Consider the following 21,460-nt stretch of genomic DNA (forward strand, 5'->3'; position numbering starts at 1 on the left):
ACTCTTTATCTCTATGCAGATGATTCCCAAATCTACACCTCCAGATGTGTATGACCTTTCACATTTCCTCCTGCCTTCAGGAAACCTCTAGCTGGATGGCATGCCAGCACTTCAAACTAAATATATTCAAAACTGAACTCCTTTATCTGCCCACACAAACTGTCCTCCCAGACGCCCTCCATCTTTCTTATCACTGTAGACAATACACTATCCTTACTACTTCACAAATCCGTAATTTTGGTGTTGTAGCGGACTCATTCGTTCATTGTCACGTTTTTTGAGCTCTTACTCTGTGCAGAGTGCTTTATTAAGTGCTTAGAAAGTACAATTTGGCAACAGAGAGATAGTCCCTACCCAACAGTGGGCTCACAGTCGAGAAGACCCATCTCTCTCATTCAACCCACATATTTAATCTGTCACCAAATCCTCTCACGTCTACCCTCACAGCATTGCTAAAATCTGCCCTTTCCCCTCTATCCAAACTGTCTACTCTGCTGAACCAGCCTTTGACTATTGCATCTGCCTTCTTGCTGACCTCCTTACCTCCTGTCTCGCCCCACTCCATTTCATACTTAACTCTGCTGCCCAAATCAATTTTTCAAAAAAGTCTAGTCCCTGACTCCCCATTCCTCAAGAACTTCCAGTGGTTGTTCACCCACCTCTGTATCAGATGGAAACTCCTTACCATTGGTTTTAAAGCACTGAATCTGTTTGCCTTCCCCTACCTTACTTACTCATTGATCGCCTTCTACAGCCCAGCCTACACACTTCTCTCCTCTAGCGCCAGCTTGCTCACTGAGCTTCGGTGTCATCTATCTTTCCACTAGTACCTTTCCAATATCTTCCCTCTGAACTAGAATTCCTCCCCCTTCCAAGTACACCAGACCACCACTCTACCCACCTTCAGAGCCCTATTAAGGTCCCCGACCGTAAGCTCGTCATGGGCGGGGAACTTGTCTGCTTATTCTGTTGTATTGTACTCTCCCAAGTGCTTAATACAGTGCTCTGCACACAGTAAATGCTGAATAAATACCACTGATTGATATCCTCCAAGAAACCCTCCACAATGAAGTCCTCTTTTCCGACACCCTTCTGTCATCTATGCATTTAGATCTGTGACCTTTGGGCAGCTGATAGTCACACCACCTTAAGCCCCACAGCACTCAAGGGCAGATATATCAATTATATATTATTAATTATTTATTTGTATTATTATCTGTCTCCCCATATAGAATGTAAACTCATTGTGGACAGGAAACATTCCTACCCATTCTGTCTTATTCATCTAAGCCCCTAGTACAGTGCTCTGCAGTGGATAGAACCCAGGCCGGGAAGTCTAAAGGTCGTGAGGTCTAATCCTCCTCCCCCCCTTGTCTTCTGTGTGACCTTGGGCAAGTCACTTTATTTCTCGGTACTTCAGTTGCCTCATCTGTAAAATGGGGTTGAAACTATGAGCCCCCAGTGGGACAGGGACTGTGTCCAACCCGATTGGGTTGTATCTACCCCAGCGCTTGGTACAGTGCCTGGCACATAGTAAGCGCTTAATAAATACCAACATTATTATTAGTTATTAATTATTTCTAATTAGTTACCCATTATTATTAATTCATTTATTAATAGCAATTATTTTACTAATAATTAATAAATTGTTATTTGTTCAGCGCTCACTATGTGCCAAGCACTGTTCTAAGCACTGGGGTAGATCCAAGGTAATCAGGTTGTCCCACGTGGGGCTCACAGTCTTCATCTCCACTTTACAGATGAGGTAACTGAGGCACAGAAGAAGTGAAGTTACTTGTCCAAGGTCAAACAGCTGACAAGGGCAGAGCCAGGATTAGTCAGCACTCAGTAAATACCGCTGATGATAATGATGATCCATCCAAGCTGCTACTGTATCGATCCAAGCACTTTTTTATGGTATTTGTTAAGGACTTACTATGTGTAGAAGACTTTATTAAGTGCTGGAGTAGGTAGAGGTTAATTAGGTGGGATACGGATCCTGGACCACGTGGGACTCATAGATTAAGTAGGAGGGAGAACAGGATGACTGAGGCCCCAAAAAGTTAAGTGACTTGGCCGAGGTCAGGCAGCAAGCAATTGGCCGAGTCGGGATTTGAACCCTGGTACTCTGACTCCCAAGCCTCTTTCCATTAGACCCTGCTGCTGCTTCTGCTGCTTCTCTATCATTCTAACCTTCCTTATGTAGATATCTATAAATCATTTATATCAATGTCTGCCTCCCCCTGTAGACTGGGAACTCAGTGTGAGCAGGGAAAGTATCTCCCAACTTCAATGTATTGCACTCTTCCAAACATTCAGTATAGTCCTCTGCCCACAATAAGCGCTAAAATTGATCATTTCCAGGTAAGTTATATGTTATTGTTATTTGTCGTCTTACTAACCTTTAATGACGAATGTAGGAATTTGATAATACTAGATGATGCTGCTTGGTAACAAAGATTAGAAGAACATTTAAAATTAAAATATGCTACCTTTTTCTCAGAAACACTTGAAAACTTCTCCAAGGAAGAAAGAGTTCCAGAGTCATTAATATTATTATGGCCTTTGCAAGATCATGTTAACAATCATGTTAATCTTCTAGTCAAAAAATAAGCATTTATAGTTCATCTTTTTTACTGTTTTATTTTAGATGGAACTTGCCAAGGAAGAAAAGTGTGAATTTTTGCCTTTCCTCTCCCCACGGAAGGTTATATTGAAAGGTGGGCGAATTGTTGCTATGCAGTTTGTTCGGACAGAGCAAGATGAAACTGGAAAATGGAAGGAAGATGAAGATCAGATCGTCCAGCTGAAAGCAGACGTGGTCATCAGTGCCTTTGGTTCGATGTTAAGTGATCCTCAAGGTATAGTACACTTGTAACTATAATGGGTATTGTAATTGTCTATTATTCTGCTATCTAAATGTCCAGGAAGGCAGTCAGTGGTATTAGCTGAGCATTTACTGTGTGCAGAGCACAGTATGAAGCACTTGGGAGAATACAATATAGTAAGTAGACAATCCCTTCTAGGCACTTGGGCACTTTTTTTTTTTCCCAAAATTGCTGCAAAAATCTAGGCCAAATAATCAGCCTAAATGAGCATCCCAAACTTCTTCCATAAGCTCAGTCAACCATTTTCCAGCCTATAACTGCTATATTTGCTTTTCTTTTTCAGTAGACTCTGTTACACTTGCCCCTGTTTAATTCACCTCGTTTCTTCAGAACCATTTTTTCAAATCAGTCAAAATCACTTTGAATTCTATTCTTGCCTGCCAAAGCATTCGCAATACTACTTAATTTAGAATCACCTTCAAATCTGATGAACATATTCTAGGATGTGAATAAAAAAAATAGATTATCTAGTCTCAAGATGGATCCGCTAGAGGGTAGTTGTATCTTCAGTTTAAAAAGGCTCCTCTTTGCTTCGGTCACAGAATCTCTTCCAGGCAAGAAGAGCTCTGTTGTGCTCCCCACTTTTGCATCTCCCCACTCCCGTAAATGGGACATCTCAGGGTCAAAGGGCTGTGGCCAGAGAACAATCCCCCCAGTCTGTGACCTCCCCCTGAAAGATTCTAGGGGCAGCCAAGGTTTTAGGGTCGCATCAAGGATACTGTTTTGAGATGTCACGTCTACAATAATAATAATAATGTTGGTATTTGTTAAGCGCTTACTATGTGCAGAGCACTGTTCTAAGCGCTGGGGTAGATCAGGTTGTCCCACTGAGGCTCACAGTCTTAATCCCCATTTTACAGATGAGGGAACTGAGGCACAGAGAAGTTAAGTGGCTTGCCTAAGGTCACACAGCTGACAAGTGGCAGAGGCGGGATTCGAACCATGACCTCTGACTCCGAAGCCCGTGCTCTTTCCACTGAGCCACACTGCTTCTCTACAATATACCTTGGTCAAACTGGATAGTTCTGCCTCAGAAAACCCCAATGGGACTGGTGTGGTTCTTTTAAGCACTGTAAAGCCTAATATAAGCCTGCTGCCTAGGCCCTGAGATAGGAATAGGCCAGTGTTGAATCCATCAAACAATCAGTGGCAATTACTGGGTGCTTACTGTGTGCCAAGAACTCTACTTATTGTGCTTGGGAAAGAGGTGGTAGACACGGTTCCTGCCCTTAAGAATCTTACAGTCTACTCTTGCAAATAGCTCTTGGGAGGCATTCAATAAGCGCTATTGAATAAATTGTATTAAATGAGAAAAATGTTGTGGGAGAAGAGTGCTAAGTATTGCAACATTACTATTAATAGCAATTGCTAATACCACTTGGCAGCTAGCCTTTTTATATCACAGTGTTCTATTTTTAAATTGTCTAATGGATTGGAGGAGCTGAGTGTTTGTGTTGGGGAGCAGGAAATGGCCAGTTTTTCAGGGTCTCAGTAGCACAGGAACTGTTCATCTCTATTTTGAGTGCAGTTTAATTGACTTCTTCATTAACTACTTGTCCAACATTCGGAATTCACAAGTGGGAAATTTCAGATTCATTTGAGATAGCAACAGTAATATCTTGGATTCGTATGACGCTCAACTCTGAAGAGCTCAATCCCTGTTCCATATACTACAGCATTCATCCTGCATCAACGAGGGAGTGATCAGTTTGAATGTGGAATTAAGGTCTTACCATAGAAGTACCTGATTTAAAAGTCTATCATAATTTAGGGAACAAGCGAACATTGACTGTCATTGGTACCCCACTGGCAGTCCTGACTGTTCTCAAAAAAAAATGAGCTTTGAAGTCATCGCTGTGTAGGAGAACTAAGCATCTTCCCTCCAGAACTCAAACTTCACTTGTTGAGCATATATGAATAGTCAAAATCAGTTTAGGTGCTGAATATGAACTATTTTACTGTCTTGCGGTTCAGTAAATGTTCAACTGAATTCACCGTATTTAGAAAGCATGCTATGAAAGGCTTTGGGGCATTGTGGGGAAACATGAAACATGGATATTCATTTTCTTCCTTTTTTTAACATTGGCATGCCATTTTGTCAGTTTTTCCCTTGGGCAGCAAAATGTTGTGAAATTTCTACATGTGTATTTTTTTTTTTGTTTTTTCCCCAAGTTTTCTGAATTTCTTCATTCATCTTGGACTTGATCTACACCTATTGTTAGGATTTTCCTCCCGGTTCGCTTGGAAGAGATATACATTATCCTTGCACTTGAATGTGCACCCTTTATTCACTCTATCCTCAGCCCTACAGAACTTATGTACATATCCATACTTTATTTTAATGTCTGTCTCACCTTCTAGATTGCAAACTCCTTGTGAACAGGGAACATATCTATCAAATCAGTTATATTGTACTCTCCCAAGTGCTTAGTAGAGTGTTTAGCACACAGTAAGTTTGCAACAAATATAATTGATTGATTTCAGAGTTGGACCTCAGCACTTATGCTATCAGAATTCACTGTGTTTTATAAGCAGGTGGTATTTTGGCTTTGAAATCTCCCCCCAGGAAATGAAAACTTGTCTTCACAAAGCACATTGTTTACATTTTTTCTGGGGGAAAACGTTACTGGTTGAGCATTTCAGGAATCACAATCCCAAGCCAAGGAAGGTGGTGAGAGGAGTAGTTAAATCTTATATTCATTTTTCTCTGAAGACGTTGTCATTTTTATTATGAATAAGAAAGGGGCAGGTATTGTCACTGCCATCTTGGAAATGGGGAAAATGGAGTCTTAGAGTACTAAATGGAACTTCCTGGGGCCACAGTCAGAGGAAGAAATTAGAGTGGGGTCCAGGTCCTTGCTTCCTAATCTGTTGTGATTTTGGTCTAAGTAGTGCTATCTCCTTTTCAGTATGAAACTCCAGTTTTGTTTTTGCTCCATAATGTAGTAGTACTCAATGTTTACTGTGCACAGAGCACTATTCTAAGCACTAGAGAAGCAGTGTGGCTTAATGGAAAGAGCCCGGGTTTGGGAGTCCGAGGTCGTGGGTTCTAATCCGGACTCTGCCACTTGTCTGCTCTGTGACCTCAAGCAAGTCACTTAACTTCTCTCTGCCTCAATTACCTCATCTGTAAAAATGGGGATTTAAAAATGTGATGCCCACGTGGGACAATCTGATTAACCTGTATCTGCCCCAGCGCTTAGAACAGTGCTCAACACATAGTAAGTGCTTAACAAATACCATCATTATTTCTAGGAACGAATACAGAGATGGGGAATTATACACAATCTCCTCCATTAGGGAACTCACAATCTAAAAATAAAAGTGATGGGCAGGCCTGGTGCAGACATATTCATTCATTTGATCATATTTTATTGAGTGCTTTATTTTTGCAAAGCACTGTACTAAGCACTTGGGAGAGTACACTATAACAACATAGCAGGCACATTCCCTGCCCGCAACGAACTTATAGTCCAGAGGCAGAGACAGACATTAATATAAATGAAAAAAAAGAAAAAGATATAAAGAAAACAAAGAAAACAAACAAAGATCCACAAGGCACTAGGTTAGAAGAGTAGAATTCCAGGCTCCTCACTGAACAGAGTTTATTGTCACAACCAAAAGCAGAGTATAAACATATTTAAGTAGAGGTATATGTAATCAAAAATTGGTATTTAAAGAAAGTTTACTATGTGCCCAACACTGCATTAAACCCTTGGAAGAGAGCAATACAGTAGAGTTCGTAGACATGTTCTTGCCCACAAAGAGCCATAGGGTCCTATCATTACTATCCTCATCAGTGGTATTTATTGAGTGCCCAACTGTGTGCAAAACACTGTACTAAGTGCTTTTACAATACAAGAGGGTTGGTAGCCACTATTTCTGTCTACTAAGGGCTTACAGTCTAGAGTGGAAGACAAACATTATTATAAATGCGTAATTTATCATATACAATGTATCGATATGCAAAATTAATCAAATGAACTTTATAGATATGTATAAAAGTTCTGCAGACCTGAAGATGGGCAAATATCATATGCCCAGAGGTGACAGGTCCAAATTCATTGTCCTAATGGTGATATATAATATCATTTTTGTGTTTTATCTTTGCATGAGAACTATTTTCAACATTCACATGGCTATAACAACGTTTTCTGTAGCTGGGTATTATTGATAGTGAGATTTTTTTTTTGCTACCAGATATATTGCTTTTCTTTCGACAAAATGTCATCCACAAGTAGATGATGGGAGGTAAATCCTTAAGGAAATGATGTCTTTTGTGCAGAACTCCCATCGAAAGTAATGGAAATATTGCACAAGTTTTCTTTGGGATTATTTAAAAGGTAGTGGAGCTCTTATCAGCCAGAATAGCTATTTGGAATCCAACACCACATCACTTACAATTGCCTTAGACCATACATATTAAGCACAACAGGATGTTTCTATAATTATTTTTCTTTTCCCTAATAACTGCATGAGAACAGATTTGTTTCCCTAGCGAATGACTTTCTTCAGAGCCCCTGCTTATCTTTATTTGCCAGATTTCACTAGTGGTTGATGTCATATCCATCCTTACAGAAAGACAGTTGATAAACCATTACTTTACCATCAAATCCAAGATTTCATACACTCCTCACGTAAACTAAACTAGAAGAAAAAGGGGCATTCACATTTTTTTTAGAAGACGGAAGGTGGAAGATGAAAAGGAATCGTGGTTGTTTCATATACAAAGTAGGCATGAAATGTGAACTGAAATTCTTATGAGTTATATTCAGTTCAGATAAATATTTTAAGGTTCTTACGATCATGGGGAAGTTTGTGTGAGGTTTTTGTGTGTGTTTGTGTGCGTGTATACATGAGCTTGTGTGAAGGAATCCCAAGAATTTAACTAAGTACCAATAGAGAACTGCAACTACATTAAATTATAATCAAGGAAGATATGTGTTATTGCAATGTGTAACAAAGGTACAGATTAAATGTTAGCCTCTGGTGCCCTCCATGGAATAACTCATTATGAGCTCCAGAAAATATGATCTCCTGACAGGAAAAACACAGGGCCAGGGATGCATCAGGCTTGATGGTGGTGCAATCTACTGTTCCTGAATTTCCAAGCTCCTGTCTAAAGCCAATCCTGCTCTATGGGGACCCCAGGTAGAAAGGGTTTGGGCTGAGAAGCGAAACCAACACCTTCAGATCCCACTATTGTCCTTCTGCCATCTGTCATTCATTCATTCAATCATATTTATTGAGGACTTACTGTGTGCAGAGCACTGTCCTCTCCTGGTTCTCCTCTTACCTCTCTGGCCGGTTATTCTCGGTCTCCTTCGCTGGTGCCTCCTCCCCCTCCCATCCTTTAACTGTTGGAGTTCCTCAAGGGCCAGTCCTTGGCCCTCTTCTGTTCTCCATTTACACTCACTCCCTCGGTGAACTCATTTGCTCTCACGGCTTTGACTACCATCTCTACGCAGATGACACGCAGATCTACATCTCCGCCCCTGTCCTCTCCCCCTCCCTTCGGGATCGCATCTCCTCCCGCCTCCGGGACGTCTCCACCTGGATGTCGGCCCGCCACCTAAAACTCAACATGAGCGAGACTGAGCTCCTCATCTTCCCTCCCAAACCCGGTCCTCTCCCAGACTTCTCTATCACCGTGGATGGCACGACCATCCTTCCCGTCTCTCGGGCCCGCAGTCTCGGTGTCATCCTTGACTCGTCTCTCTTGTTCACCCCACACATCCTATCCATTACCAAGACCTGCCGGTTTCACCTTTACAATATCGCCAAGATCCGCCCTTTCCTCTCCACCCAAACGGCTACCTTACTGCTACGGGCTCTCATTATATCCCGGCTAGACTACTGTGTCAGCCTTCTCTCTGACCTCCCTTCCTCCTCTTTCGCCCCTCTCCAGTCTATTCTTCACTCCGCTGCCCGGCTCATCTTCCTGCAGAAACCATCTGGGCATGTCACTCCCCTTCTTAAACAACTCCAGTGGTTGCCTATCGACCTCCGCTCCAAACAAAAACTCCTCACTCTAGGCTTCAAGGCTCTCCATCACCTTGCCCCTTCCTACCTCTCCTCCCTTCTCTCTTTCTACCGCCCACCCCGCACGCTCCGCTCCTCTGCCGCCCACCTCCTCACCGTCCCTCGGTCTCACCCATCCCTCTGTCGACCTCCGGGCCACATCCTCCCGCAGTCCTGGAACGCCCTCCCTCCTCACCTCCGCCAAACTGATTCTCTTCCTCTCTTCAAAACCCACTTAAAACTCACCTCCTCCAAGAGGCCTTTCCAGACTGAGCTCCTCTTCTCCCTCTACTCCCTCTGCCACCCCCCCTTCACCTCTCTGCAGCTAAACCCTCTTTTCCCCCTTTCCCTCTGCTCCTCCCCCTCTCCCTTCCCATCCCCTCAGCACTGTACTCGTCCGCTCAACTGTATATATTTCCATTAACCTATTTATTTTGTTAATGAATTGTACATTGCCTTGATTCTATTTATTTGCCATTGTTTTTATGAGATGTTCTTCCCCTTGACTCTATTTATTGCCATTGTTCTCGTCTGTCCGTCTCCCCCGATTAGACTGTAAGCCCGTCAAATGGCAGGGACTGTCTCTATCTGTTGCCGACTTGTTCATTCCAAGCGCTTAGTACAGTGGTCTGCACATAGTAAGCGCTCAATAAATACTATTGAATGAATGAATGAATGCTTGCGAGAGTATAATGCCACAATAAATAGGAACATTCCCTGCCCACAACGAGCTTACAGCCTAGAAAGGGGAAGAAAGGCATTAATATAAACAGATATGTACATAAGTGGGGCTTATGATGATGATGGCATTTGTTAAGCTCTTTCTATGTGCCAAGCACTGTGTGGGGCTGGGAGAAAGGATGAACAAAGTGAGCAATTCAGGGTGATTCAGAAGGAAGTGGAAGAGGAGGAAAGGGGGGCTTAGTCAGGGCAGGCCTCTGGGAGGAGATGCGCCCTCAATAATAATAATAATAATAATAATGTTGGTATTTGTTAAGCGCTTACTATGTGCAGAGCACTGTTCTAAATGGTGGGGTAGATACAGGATAATCAGGTTGTCCCACGTGAAGCTCACAGTCTTAGTCCCCATTTCACAGATGAGGTAACTGAGGCACAGAGAAGTGAAGTGACTTGCCCACAGTCACACAGCTGACAAGTGGTGGAGTGGGGATTCGAACCCATGACCTCTGACTCCCAAGCCCGGGCTCTTTCCACTGAGCCACTCTGAAGGAGGGAAGAGTAACTGTCTGTCACATTTGAGGAGGGAGAGCATTCCAGGCCAGAGGCAGCATGTGGGCAAAAGGTCAGTGGCGAGGTATTCGAAATTAGTGCTAACCTTCTCACTGTGCGTCAGAGAAGCAAAGCGTGCAGGCTGGGCTGTAGTAGGAGAGTAGGGAGGTGAGGTAGGCAGGAAGGCGATTGAATGCTTTAAAGCCAATGGTGAGGAGTTTTTGTTTGATGCTGAGGTGGATGGGCAACCACTGGGATCTCTTTAGGACTGGGAAAATGTGTCCTGAGTGTTTTTGTAGAAAAATGATCTGGACGATAGACTGAAATGTGGACTGGAGTGGAGAGGGACAGGAGGCTGTGGGAGGTCAGCAAGGAGGTCAGAAGGTGGGACCAACAGGATTTAGTGGGGGATTGAATACGTGGGTTGAATGAGATACAAAGAGATAAAATTAGAGATATTCAGTAGTATTTATTGAGCACTTACTATGTGCAGAGCACTGTACTAAGTGCTTGGAATGTACAAATCGGGAACAGATACAGTCCCTGCCCTATGACGGGGGAGACAGACAGACAAGAACAATGGCAATAAATAGAATCCAGGGGAAGAACATCTCATAAAAACAATAGCAAATAAATAGAATTAAGAATCAAGGTATGTAGATAAGTGCTTTGGGGCAGAGAGGGGAGGGAGAGCAAAGGGAGCAAGTCAAGGCAAAAGGGAGTGGAAGATGAAGAAAAGTGGGGTTTAATCTAGGAAGGCTCTTGGAGAAGATGTGCCTTCAATAAGGCTTTGGAGTGGGGGAGAGTTGTTGTCCGTCAGACAAGAGGAGGAAGGGTGAACCAAGCCAGAGGCAGGAGGTGGGCTAAGGGTCGGCAGCAAGACAGGCAAGATGGAAGCTAAGCGAGAAGGTTAGCACTAGAGGAGAGAAGTGTGCGGGCTAGGTTGTAGAAGGAAAGAAACGAGGTGAGGTAGGAGGGGGCAAGGCAATGAAGTGATTTAAAGCCAATGGAGAGCTGTTTTTCTCTGATACAGAGGTGGATGGGCAACCACTGGAGTTTTTTGAAGAGCCAGGTGACCTGTCCAGAGCATTTTTGTAGAAAAGTGATCCGGGCAACAGAGTAAAGTATGGCCGGGAGTAGAGAAAGTCAACACACAGTGGATATCGGTTTGGTCCCAATCAATTGATGAGATTTATGGGATACCTGCTTGGTGGACTTTGTGTAGAGCACTGTATTAAGTGTGTGGGGAAGTAAAAAATGAAGAGAGTTAGTAGACATGCTACCTACCCTCAAGGAATTTACAATCTCCTCTGAAGTACCTCAGTTCTGAGAGAAAGAGACAGGTTTTCCAACTCAGTTTTTGGCCTGTTTCCTTTCTGTTTTAGTTGGTGCAACAGATCATCACATACTCTCAAGATAATAAGGTTGAGCACTGCTCATCTGGAACCAGAAACATCAGAATGTGACCAGAAATATTTTAACTTTACCTTCTTAGCTATCAGTAAAATGATCACAATCCCTTTAGTATCTCAAACCTCAATAGACCAACAGGTACAGTACAGTCACAGTTCAGAGATTAAGAAGCTCCTTTTTATAGTCTTTCCCACATTGAGTGGGAAGAGGGTGACATGATTTACTTTGAAGAAACTTCATTTGGTGGACCTGCTGCAAGTTATTGGTATTTCTGACAGCTAGAACACATCTTTGCAATAGAAAAAGGAACCAAGATATCAGCTTTGGCACCGATGCTTCACATTCACGAAAATAGTATAAGGTGTAAACTCCAAAGCAACTAATAGTAGCACTAGATGAACCAATTTATAGGCAGGTAATCTGGGAGGCCATCCAAATTTAAGAGATCTACAGGGAGAGTCATTAGAGGTAATGTCAATTTTGCATAGATAATGGTGGAACATTTTAGCCTAGATGGAGCTAGATCCCTAGTTTCTTAGCCAAAGTGAACTTTTTGCTGAGTAGAATGTGAAAGATAACCCTTTGAAAATTAAGTACTGAAACTGTAGGTACAAAATTCAATATCTTTAATTATCAGTATGTATTTATAGCTGTTATATCTGGTTTTTATGTGTTTGGTAATATATGAGTGTTTACTATGTGTCAAGCACTGTTCTAAATACTGGGGTACATACAAGTTAATCAGTGTGGATATAGTTCCTGTCCCACATGGGACTCACCATCTAAGTGATGGGTATATGTTATTTAGATCATTGTTTTGGATCTTGGGAATGCCCTAATGCATTTTACAGTCTTACACAGAAACAGTATATCTTTAGTGCTCTTTCACTTCAGTTTATTGTTAGGGAACCATGAAATACTAGTAAATTACCTCTGAACAGCATTTTCATTTTTCCAAGGCACTTTTGCCTCAGATGTCTCACTTTTATCCTCACAATATCCCCGTGAAGCATGTGGTGGTATTCCTATTTTATAAATGAGGAAGCTGAGGGCCAGAGAGGTTAAGGGACTTGTCCAAGGTCAAACAGCAGGCCAGTATCAGAGCTGAGACCAACATCTAGAGCTCTCAACTCCCAGCCTCCAAACCTTTTCTATTAGACCACATTGCATCTCCAAATTTCTAGCCACAGGGTTTCCCACAGTATCTCACATGCCTCGTAAAATTTTCAAGAGATACTGTTGGTGTTGTCCCTTTTATCTAATCCCTGTGTTCTTCCATCCTTTCTCTTCTGTAGAGTTAAATTTAGCGTCACTAAATCTTCTTGGATTTCTTACTTCCACCGAGTCTCAGACTTGCCAATAATATTAAATTTCCAGAAGTTGCTAAGCATCACAGTTCAGCCATTTTACTTTTTTTAGGCTTTTTATCATAGGTGCAGAAATATTTGGATATTTGATACTGTGTGGATTTCCATGTCGGAAGGCCTGAAGAAATGTTTTAATAGATGCTCTGATGATATGATAAATTCTAATGTGGGTTTAATTTAAGAAAAAATAGTTACTGATCATAGGAGAGTAATCTATTTACTTACATGCTGAAATGCTTTCGTGAATTACTAGTGTTTATTTTAAGTTTATATTGAAGCGCTTACTGCCAGTTCACAATGAAAAAATCTGCAAGATGGATATCAAAAATAACATTAATGAGCTGCTAAAGCTAAAATTACAGGAACTTATGAAATTGGTTAAACATAAAAACCATTAAACTGTTTATTGAAGCTTCACAGATATACTGCAGCTAATGAGCATTTCTGCTATTTAAATAAGCCCAAATTGAACACACATTACATGGATACATAATTAGTCATGGCAAACACACACATAGATTCACTTTTAAAGCTTTATTTAGAGAATCTTTTCCATTTGATTTGTTTTGTTAATTAAAATATTTTTTCAATATTTTCTTATATTTAGGGTCTTTTTTTTGCCAACAGTATAATTTGCATTTGTTTTTGTTTGTGTTGTAAATGCTATAATTGGGCACTATATATTCTACATTTTACACCACTGATTTGTATATTCATATAGCTGGATGATATCATTCAGTACTTTCCCCATTGAGATTTCTTTAAATAACTCTGCTAGCAGTTCATTGGGTCACTAATTCCACTGACTACTGAAATACAAACAGCTCGAGAAGAGGGACAAGATAAGGCAGAAGGCTATCCTACTTTTTCACAGAAGTTCCAGGAACAATTTCACTAAATTTGTTCCTAAAGATATTCCTTCCCTGTTTCACCAGTTGATACAATCACATTGTAGGCAGTGTTATCCCCACTGAAAGTATGGAATTTAGTCATCCTCCAAGATGATAATGTTGGTATTTGTTAAGCGCTTGCTATATGCAGAGCACTGTTCGAAGTGCTGGGGTAGATACAGGGTCATCAGGTTGTCTCGCGTGAGGCTCACTGTTAATCCCCATTTTACAGATGAGGTAACTGAGGCACAGAGAAGTGAAGTGACTTGCCCACAATCACCCAGCTGACGAGTGGCAGAGCTGGGATTTGAACTCATGACCTCTGACTCCCAAGCACGGGCTCTTTCCACTGAGCCACACTGCTTCTCTAATAATCAGGTTGGACCCAGCCTGAGCTCATAGTGTAAATCAAAGGGAAGGAGATCTAATCCCCGTTTTACAGATGAGGTAACTGAGACATAGAGAAGTTAAGTGACTTGCCCAGTGTTACGAAACAGACAAGTGTCAGATCTGGAATTAGAACCCAGATCATCTGACTCCCAAGCCCATGCTTTTTTTACTAGATCACACTGATTCACATTATCGGCATCATCGTTCGCTCAGTTCAATAGTATTTATTGAGCGCTTACTGTGTGCAGAGCACTATGCTAAGTGCTTGGGAGAGTACGGTACAATGATAAACAGTCACATTCCCTGCCCACAATGAGCTTGCAGCCTAGATTCTTAATAATAATCATCATAATTATGGTATTTGTCAAGTGCTTACTACGTGCCAAGCACTGTTCTAAACTCATCCAATAATGTGTCCCAACATCTGCAAAACTAGAATTCACATGATTAACGATAATAATAATAACTGTAGTATTTGTTAAGCACTTACTATGCGCCAGGCACCGTACTAAGCGTTGGGGTAAATAGAAGCAAATCGGGTTGGACACAATTCCTGAACCAGTGGGGCTCACAGTCTCAATCTCAATGTTGCAGATAAGGAAACTGAGCCTCACAAAAGTAAAGTGATTTGTCCAAGTCCACACAGCAGACATTATTCTCCAAAGATATATCATGAAATCTCTATTAATCAATAATATGATTTTGAATTTCATTAATGCATTTTGCATTTCATCATTTCATCATGATTTTGCTGAAGTAGTCAACTGTCCTGGAATTGGAATATTAGTACAGGCTAAATAATGGGGGGGAAGAAAAAAAGTATGGTGCTAGCTTGATGACTGTATAAGAAAACACGTCTACCTTTTTAGAACTGAAATTAGCATGTAGGGGTTACTCTATCTGGTCTTTGAGGAATCTGTGAGTAGGTGGGAACAATTTGGGGCTCAAAGTTTAAATTTTGTGTAATTCCTTGCATCTTGTAAATGCAAGATGCTGATAATTTAGGTGGTCAGTGTCATATGTTATTGTTAGGAATTATTTAAGCAACCTTGAATTCGAGCATTTTCTACAGAGCATATCGCAATTCGGGGAAGCAGCATAGCCTAGTGGAACAGAGTGTGAGCCTGGGAGCCAGAAGACCTGGGTTTTTATCCCAGCTCTTCCACTTACCTGCTTTGTGACCCTGGGCAAGTCACTTAACCTCTCTGTGCCTCAGTTACCTCATCTGTAAAATGGGATTAAGAATGGGGGACTCTGTGGGATAGGGACTGTGTCCAACCCAATTATCTTATAACTTCCCCATTGCTTAGTTCAATGCCTGGCATGGAGTAAGCACTTAAAAAATTTGATTAAAAAGAGCACTTGGAAAAATATGATTCAATCAGTGGAACATTATCACTGCTTTCGAGACGTTTGCAATCTAATGGGTGTGGAGGCAAAAAAAAATTACAGATAAAACGGAAAAGGGGATCACACCTTAGTATGAATTAAAACCTATTTTCTTATTGTCTTATAAGTATTGATATCACAGAAAAGTTAAAATAATTCCTCATTATGAAACCAATGTGTGATCTTTTCTTTAAATGAAGAATGAATCCATGCTTATACAGCAATCTTTGACATCCTTCTATACATACTGAGAAATATCCTTGTCATATGGTAGCTGGTTTCTCTTTTACATATATGACAGCACAGCTACATCAGTTTAATTGACCTTGGCAATCTGCATCTGCTAGTGGTGTATCCCTGGAGGACGCTTTCTGTAATTTCAAACTGTAGTTTATAGAAAAACTTAGGTGTCACATCACAATTAGGCCTATATAAAAAGATCATTTCATGCATAACATTAAGATTGACTAAAGAGCCTCCATTTTGAGACTGTCTCAAAGGGAAACAAAACTACCTCAAAGTGTCTTTGTTTTTAAACCGAAGCTTATTTCAACCAAGTGGTAAATTAAACCAAAAATAGAAACTAAAATATTTGGTTCATGTATTAAGGAAGTATTTTAAAGGCAAATAAATCTGGCCCTTGTTCTGTTTGCTATTTTTCTTCCATTTTCCAGATAGAATGAACCATGACAACTGTAACATATTCATCTACTTAGTTTCAATGTTGTTTTTTCCTGTCCAACTCCTCAGCCATTGTTGTTTTATTGTAGTTTCCTAAAAAGGAATAAACTACCTGAATTCCCTAAACAATTTAATTTCACTTAGCATTTCCTAAGAAAGGGAAACAAATGGTATTTGTGCATTTATTTTGTTTAGGCTTTCGATCCTTCCATATAGGTTAATAGTGCCAGTGCTGTAGATATTACATATTTGGATTTTATTTGATTTATGAACCCTGAAATATCTATTGGCTCTTTCCAAACATTTTCCCCAGAGGCAGATGTCCAAACCAAAATATCAGATCTTATACAAGCTTAAGCTCTTCAGTTTGATTGTCAACAGAGAAATGAAGCTTTTTTTTTTTGCTTTCAATTTTTTTTCTTCTCCTTGGAAAATATGAATGTGAGATACTTCCAGTATTCTAAGCAGAGCTAATGTAAAATTCAGTAGGAGCTGTCCGAAGGTACTGGAGGTCATTACCTTTGTGAAGAAAAAAAAATCACTTTCAACCTTGACTATGAATATTTGAGTTGAATGATTGCCACAAATACAGATTTCAAAAACTGTTATAATTGTTGATATTCTGCCCTCAACTCCAGAGGGAGGAGATGAGGAAAGAGGATGTTTAAAAAATGGCAAATTGTGTATCCTCTGTGTTTGTGTAGGAATAATAGCAATGGAATATGTGTTTAGTGTAAAGCAAGGTGCTCGGGGCTTTTGAATTTCAGCCAAGTCCCTTTGAATGTGGGTACAAATATAAAAATTATAATACAATGTATTTGGAAATTCAGTTTTATTCTTCAACCTTGCAGTAGCTTCTAGCTACCAACCAAAGCATTTAGTACTCTTAGTATTTATGTTTTTTATGGTTTTGAATCCTATCCTCAGCATCCACACACATATGGATATTTATTTGTATTCAGTTATTTATTCAGCTATGTCATCCTTACATGCTTGCATTATACAATTATGTCCTTGTGCATTCTTCTGTTCCTTCTATTTGCAAATGGTTTTTGTTTGCCTCTCCGTTAGCTTTTATCTCCTTGAGGAGAGGGAAGGTAGATGTCTCTGTTGTACTCTCCAAGTACAGTGCTTCACACTCAGGAGTTTATAGGAATATATAGGAATGCAGTCCTATTTTTCATTGCATAATTAGTACACAAATTAAGAAAATGTCTTCCTCTTGCGTGTTTCTTTATGGGTCAAGATGTGCCCTCACTATTTCTCAGACCTGGTGTGAGATGAAATGAGAGAATGCACATGAAACACATGGAGTTCTTGGGGAGGAGTGTATTATAGAAATTCTCAGGTGGAGTTCTGATTACTGGGTTCCATTCTTCCCACTGAATCTGGAAACCTGTGTTTCATGGGAGACGAAGAGGAGACCCTCACCCTTTCCAAGTGTTTTTTATGCTCAGACCATAGAGAGAAGGGAAAAATTTGCTTGTTCCCCTTTCCCACTCACCGCCCACAACCTCAACCCCAGAGTTTTGCTCTTAGTTATTTGAGGGTGGCTGGCAGTAGAGCTTTACCAATGTGCTCCCCATGCATATTGGGAAGTAGTAATAAAAAACACTTGGGAGAATGAGGCTAATGGGCTCCCTCCCGTGAAGATGACCTCACTCACCTCACGGCGAGGCCCCTCCACCCTGCTCCACACTGACCATGTGCTCATGCAGGTATTGGTTGTCCTTGAAATTGAGAACACAGGAACCAAAGCCAAGAATTGGTCAAAGAACTGGGTTTTCCATTACTAAATCAATCAGTGGTATTTACTGAGGACTAACTCTTTATTTCTTATAAATAAACAACTGTTCATTTATTGAATTGTATTTATTGAGAGCATACTGTGTGCAGAGCACCATACTAAGTGCTTGGAAAGTACAATCCAGCAATAAAGAGAGATAATCCCTGCCCTCAGCGGACTCACAGTCTAGAGATGGGGACAGACATCAATACAAGTAAACAGGCATCAATATACATAAATAGAATTATAAATATATGCATACATACGTAAATGCTGTGGGGCGGGAAGGGGGGCAAAGAACAAAGGGAGCAAGATGAGATGATGTGGAAGGGAAGGGGAGCTGAGGAAAAGGGGGCTTAATCTGGGGAGATTGCAGGAGATGCACCTTCAGTAAGGCTTTGAAGCGAGGAAGAGAGATCGTTTGGTGGATGTGAGGAGGGAGGGTGTTTCAGGCCAAAGGTAGGATGTGGGCCAGGGATCAGTGGCGAGCCAGGCGAGATCGAGGCACAGTGAGAACGTTTGCACCAGAGAAGTGAAGTGTGTGGGCTGGGTTGTAGAAGGAGAGAAGGGAGGTGAGGAAGGAAAGGGCAAGGTCATGCAGAGCTTTAAAGCCAATAGCCAGAAGTTTTGTTTGATATGGAGATTGATAGGCATCCACTGGAGATTTTGGAGGAGAGGGGTGACGTGCCCTGAACATTGCTGTAGAAGGATAATCCTGGCAGCAGACTAAAGTATGGACTGAAGTGGGGAGAGGCAGGAGGTTGGGAAGTCAGAAAGGAGGCTGTTGCGGTAATCCAGTGTACTAACGTTTATTGTTGTACTGACATCATAATAAATTAAGACTATTAGTTAATCATATTACTATTAATACTACTATTATTACTATATAATAAATAAAGTAGATGAACAGTAAGTGCATGCATAGTAAGTGCTCAATCAATGTGATTGAATTGAAATTGTGCAGAGCACTGTACTAAACTAGAGAAGCAGTGTGGCTCAGTGGAAAGAGCCTGGGCTTTAGTCAGAGGTCATGGGTTCGAATTCCGGCTCTGCCACTTGTCAGCTGTGTGACTGTGGGCCAGTCACTTAACTTCTCTGTACCTCAGTTACCTCATCTGTAAAATGGGGATTAAGACTGTGAGCCTCTTGTGGGACAACCTGATTACCCTGTATACCCCAGCGCCTAGAACAGTGCTCTGCACATAGTAAGCCCTTAACAAATGCCAACATTCTCCCCCGATTAGACTGTAAGCCTGTCAAAGGGCAGGGACTGTCTCTATCTGTTACCGATTTGTACATTCTAAGTACTTAGTACAGTGCTCTGCACATAGTAAGTGCTCATAAATACTATTGAATGAATGAACATTATTATCATTAATAAACACTGGGGAGAGTACAATACAATGGAATTAGCAGACATATTTCCCATTCATAACCCTCACAGACTTTATTAGAATAAATGGGGTGAATACATAGAAGTGGGGAATATGTGTATCTTAGAGAAGCAGCGTGGCTCAGTGAAAAGAGCCCGGGCTTAGGAGTCAGAGGTCATGGGTTTGAATCCCGGCTCTGCCACTTGTCAGCTGTGTGACTGTGGGCAAGTCACTTAACTTCTCTGTGCCTCAGTTACCTCATCTGTAAAATGGGGATTAAGACTGTCAGCCCCACATGGGACAACCTAATTCCCCTGTGTCTACCCCAGCTCTTAGAACAGTGCTCTGCACATAGTAAGTGCTTAACAAATGCCAACGTTAACACACACTAAGCACTTACTTAAACCATAATGAATTCAAGATGCTATCTTTTTCCTTTTAATAGTAGGATTTATATAATTTGGTGCACAATATTAGGGTAAAATTTGGCTAATTCTAATTCTTCTACTTTTTTAGAATATTTGCACGAGATAAATATTCTTAAAGTTTTAAATTGATTTATAAAGATTTATCACAATGGTAACATTTCTAATTATGTTTTTGCTCAGAATAAAATGTCGTTGCACAAATATGCTGTCAGTATGGTCCTAAATTAAATGGGCCTTGAAGTGGATAGAAACAACTTAGCTTGACAGAAATGTTTTGTTGGCATTTGAATTCAGCAGAAATGTTATGAAATACTGGTTTCTCCAATTAAAACTCCACCATTCAAATAAACATTGATTCACCTGACCCAAAGTAAAACACAAGTTTTTGATCACTAAGAGAAGTAGTGCCATGCATTCTGAGGATGCTTGATATACTATTGCTTAGTAGTCATAAGTTGTCATAATAGTAGTAATAATAGTAAGTCTTATCTTTCATTATGCCATTGAGTCGTTGATGACCCATAGCGACCCCAAGGACACATCTCTCCCAGAATGGCCCGCTCTCCATCTGCAGTCGTTCTGGTAGTGGATCCGTAGAGTTTTCTTGGTAAAAAAAACGGAAGCGGTTTACCATTGCAGCCTTCTGCTAGTAAAGCTGAGTCTCGGCCCTCCACTCTCTCCCTTGCCGCGTGAGTTTTGACTTGTAGCAGATGGCCTTCCACTCACTAGCCACTGCCCAAGCTAGGAATGGACTGGATAGGCAAGTGCTTGGCTCTCCCTCCCACAGCCAAGACTGGTAGAGTACTGAAAACTCTCCAGATGCGACCCTGAGAGAGGAATAGTAGTAAGTTGCAATAAGAGTGCTAGTAGTATTTATAAGCATTTCCTGTGTACTAAGTGCTGAGAAGGAACATCTGAGCAAGAATTTGAGTCCCTAGACCTCAAAGAGCTGAAAATCTAAGAGGGGAGGATAATGAAATTAAGATGAAGGTGAAGAAATAACAGTAGCTATATGAACTACCATGTGTCCTTAATTTTTACAAATATTCAACTTATATTCCTTGTTTTCAATCAGTCAATACAGAATTCTAAGTACTTACTCTGTGATTGCCTAAAATAATCCTGTGAGCCCATTGTTGGGCAGGGATTGTTTCTATCTGTTGCCGAATTGTATGTTCCAAGCGCTTAGTATAGTCCTCTGCAACAGTAAACACTCAATAAAAACAATCGAATGAATGAGTAATCCTTGAAATCAAGGTTCTAGGCGTAAAAGCAGTGTTCCACTTTGACCTCTCCCCCAATACTATGCCTGATTTTTAATCAGTCAATTAATTGAGCATTTATTGTATGCAGGACACTGTGCTAAGTGCTTGGAATAATAGAGATGAACATGTAAGTGCTGTGTACATATGTTTACATGTCTATGTAATTGCTGTTTGGGGAGGGTGAGTATTACACTACCTAGGAGGTAGGAATTTAAATTCAGGGTGATGCAGAAGGTAAGAAAAAATGGGTGAGGAGGTGAGGGATTAATTAGGAAAGTCTAACCGGAAGAGATATGATTTTAGTAGGTCTTTGAATATGGAGAGAGTGGAGGTCTTTTA

The 21,460-nt window shown here is 40.9% G+C and overlaps 1 protein-coding gene and 1 non-coding gene across 2 annotated transcripts in view; one reads left to right on the forward strand and one right to left on the reverse strand.

The window, feature by feature from the left end:
* DPYD (dihydropyrimidine dehydrogenase) overlaps positions 1-21,460 on the forward strand; it is an 832,560-nt gene that overhangs the window by 397,362 nt on the left and 413,738 nt on the right. The window contains exon 11 of the mRNA XM_029062931.2: positions 2,651-2,861. Coding sequence (XP_028918764.1) covers positions 2,651-2,861 — 211 coding nt within the window. The remainder of the gene's footprint in view (positions 1-2,650; positions 2,862-21,460) is intronic.
* LOC114811953 lies at positions 20,556-20,693 on the reverse strand. The gene has a single exon (XR_003759648.1). It is a non-coding gene; the product is annotated as a small nucleolar RNA SNORA7 (small nucleolar RNA).

This window comes from Ornithorhynchus anatinus, chromosome 4 (genome assembly GCF_004115215.2).
Source record: "Ornithorhynchus anatinus isolate Pmale09 chromosome 4, mOrnAna1.pri.v4, whole genome shotgun sequence".
Classification (NCBI taxonomy): domain Eukaryota; kingdom Metazoa; phylum Chordata; class Mammalia; order Monotremata; family Ornithorhynchidae; genus Ornithorhynchus; species Ornithorhynchus anatinus.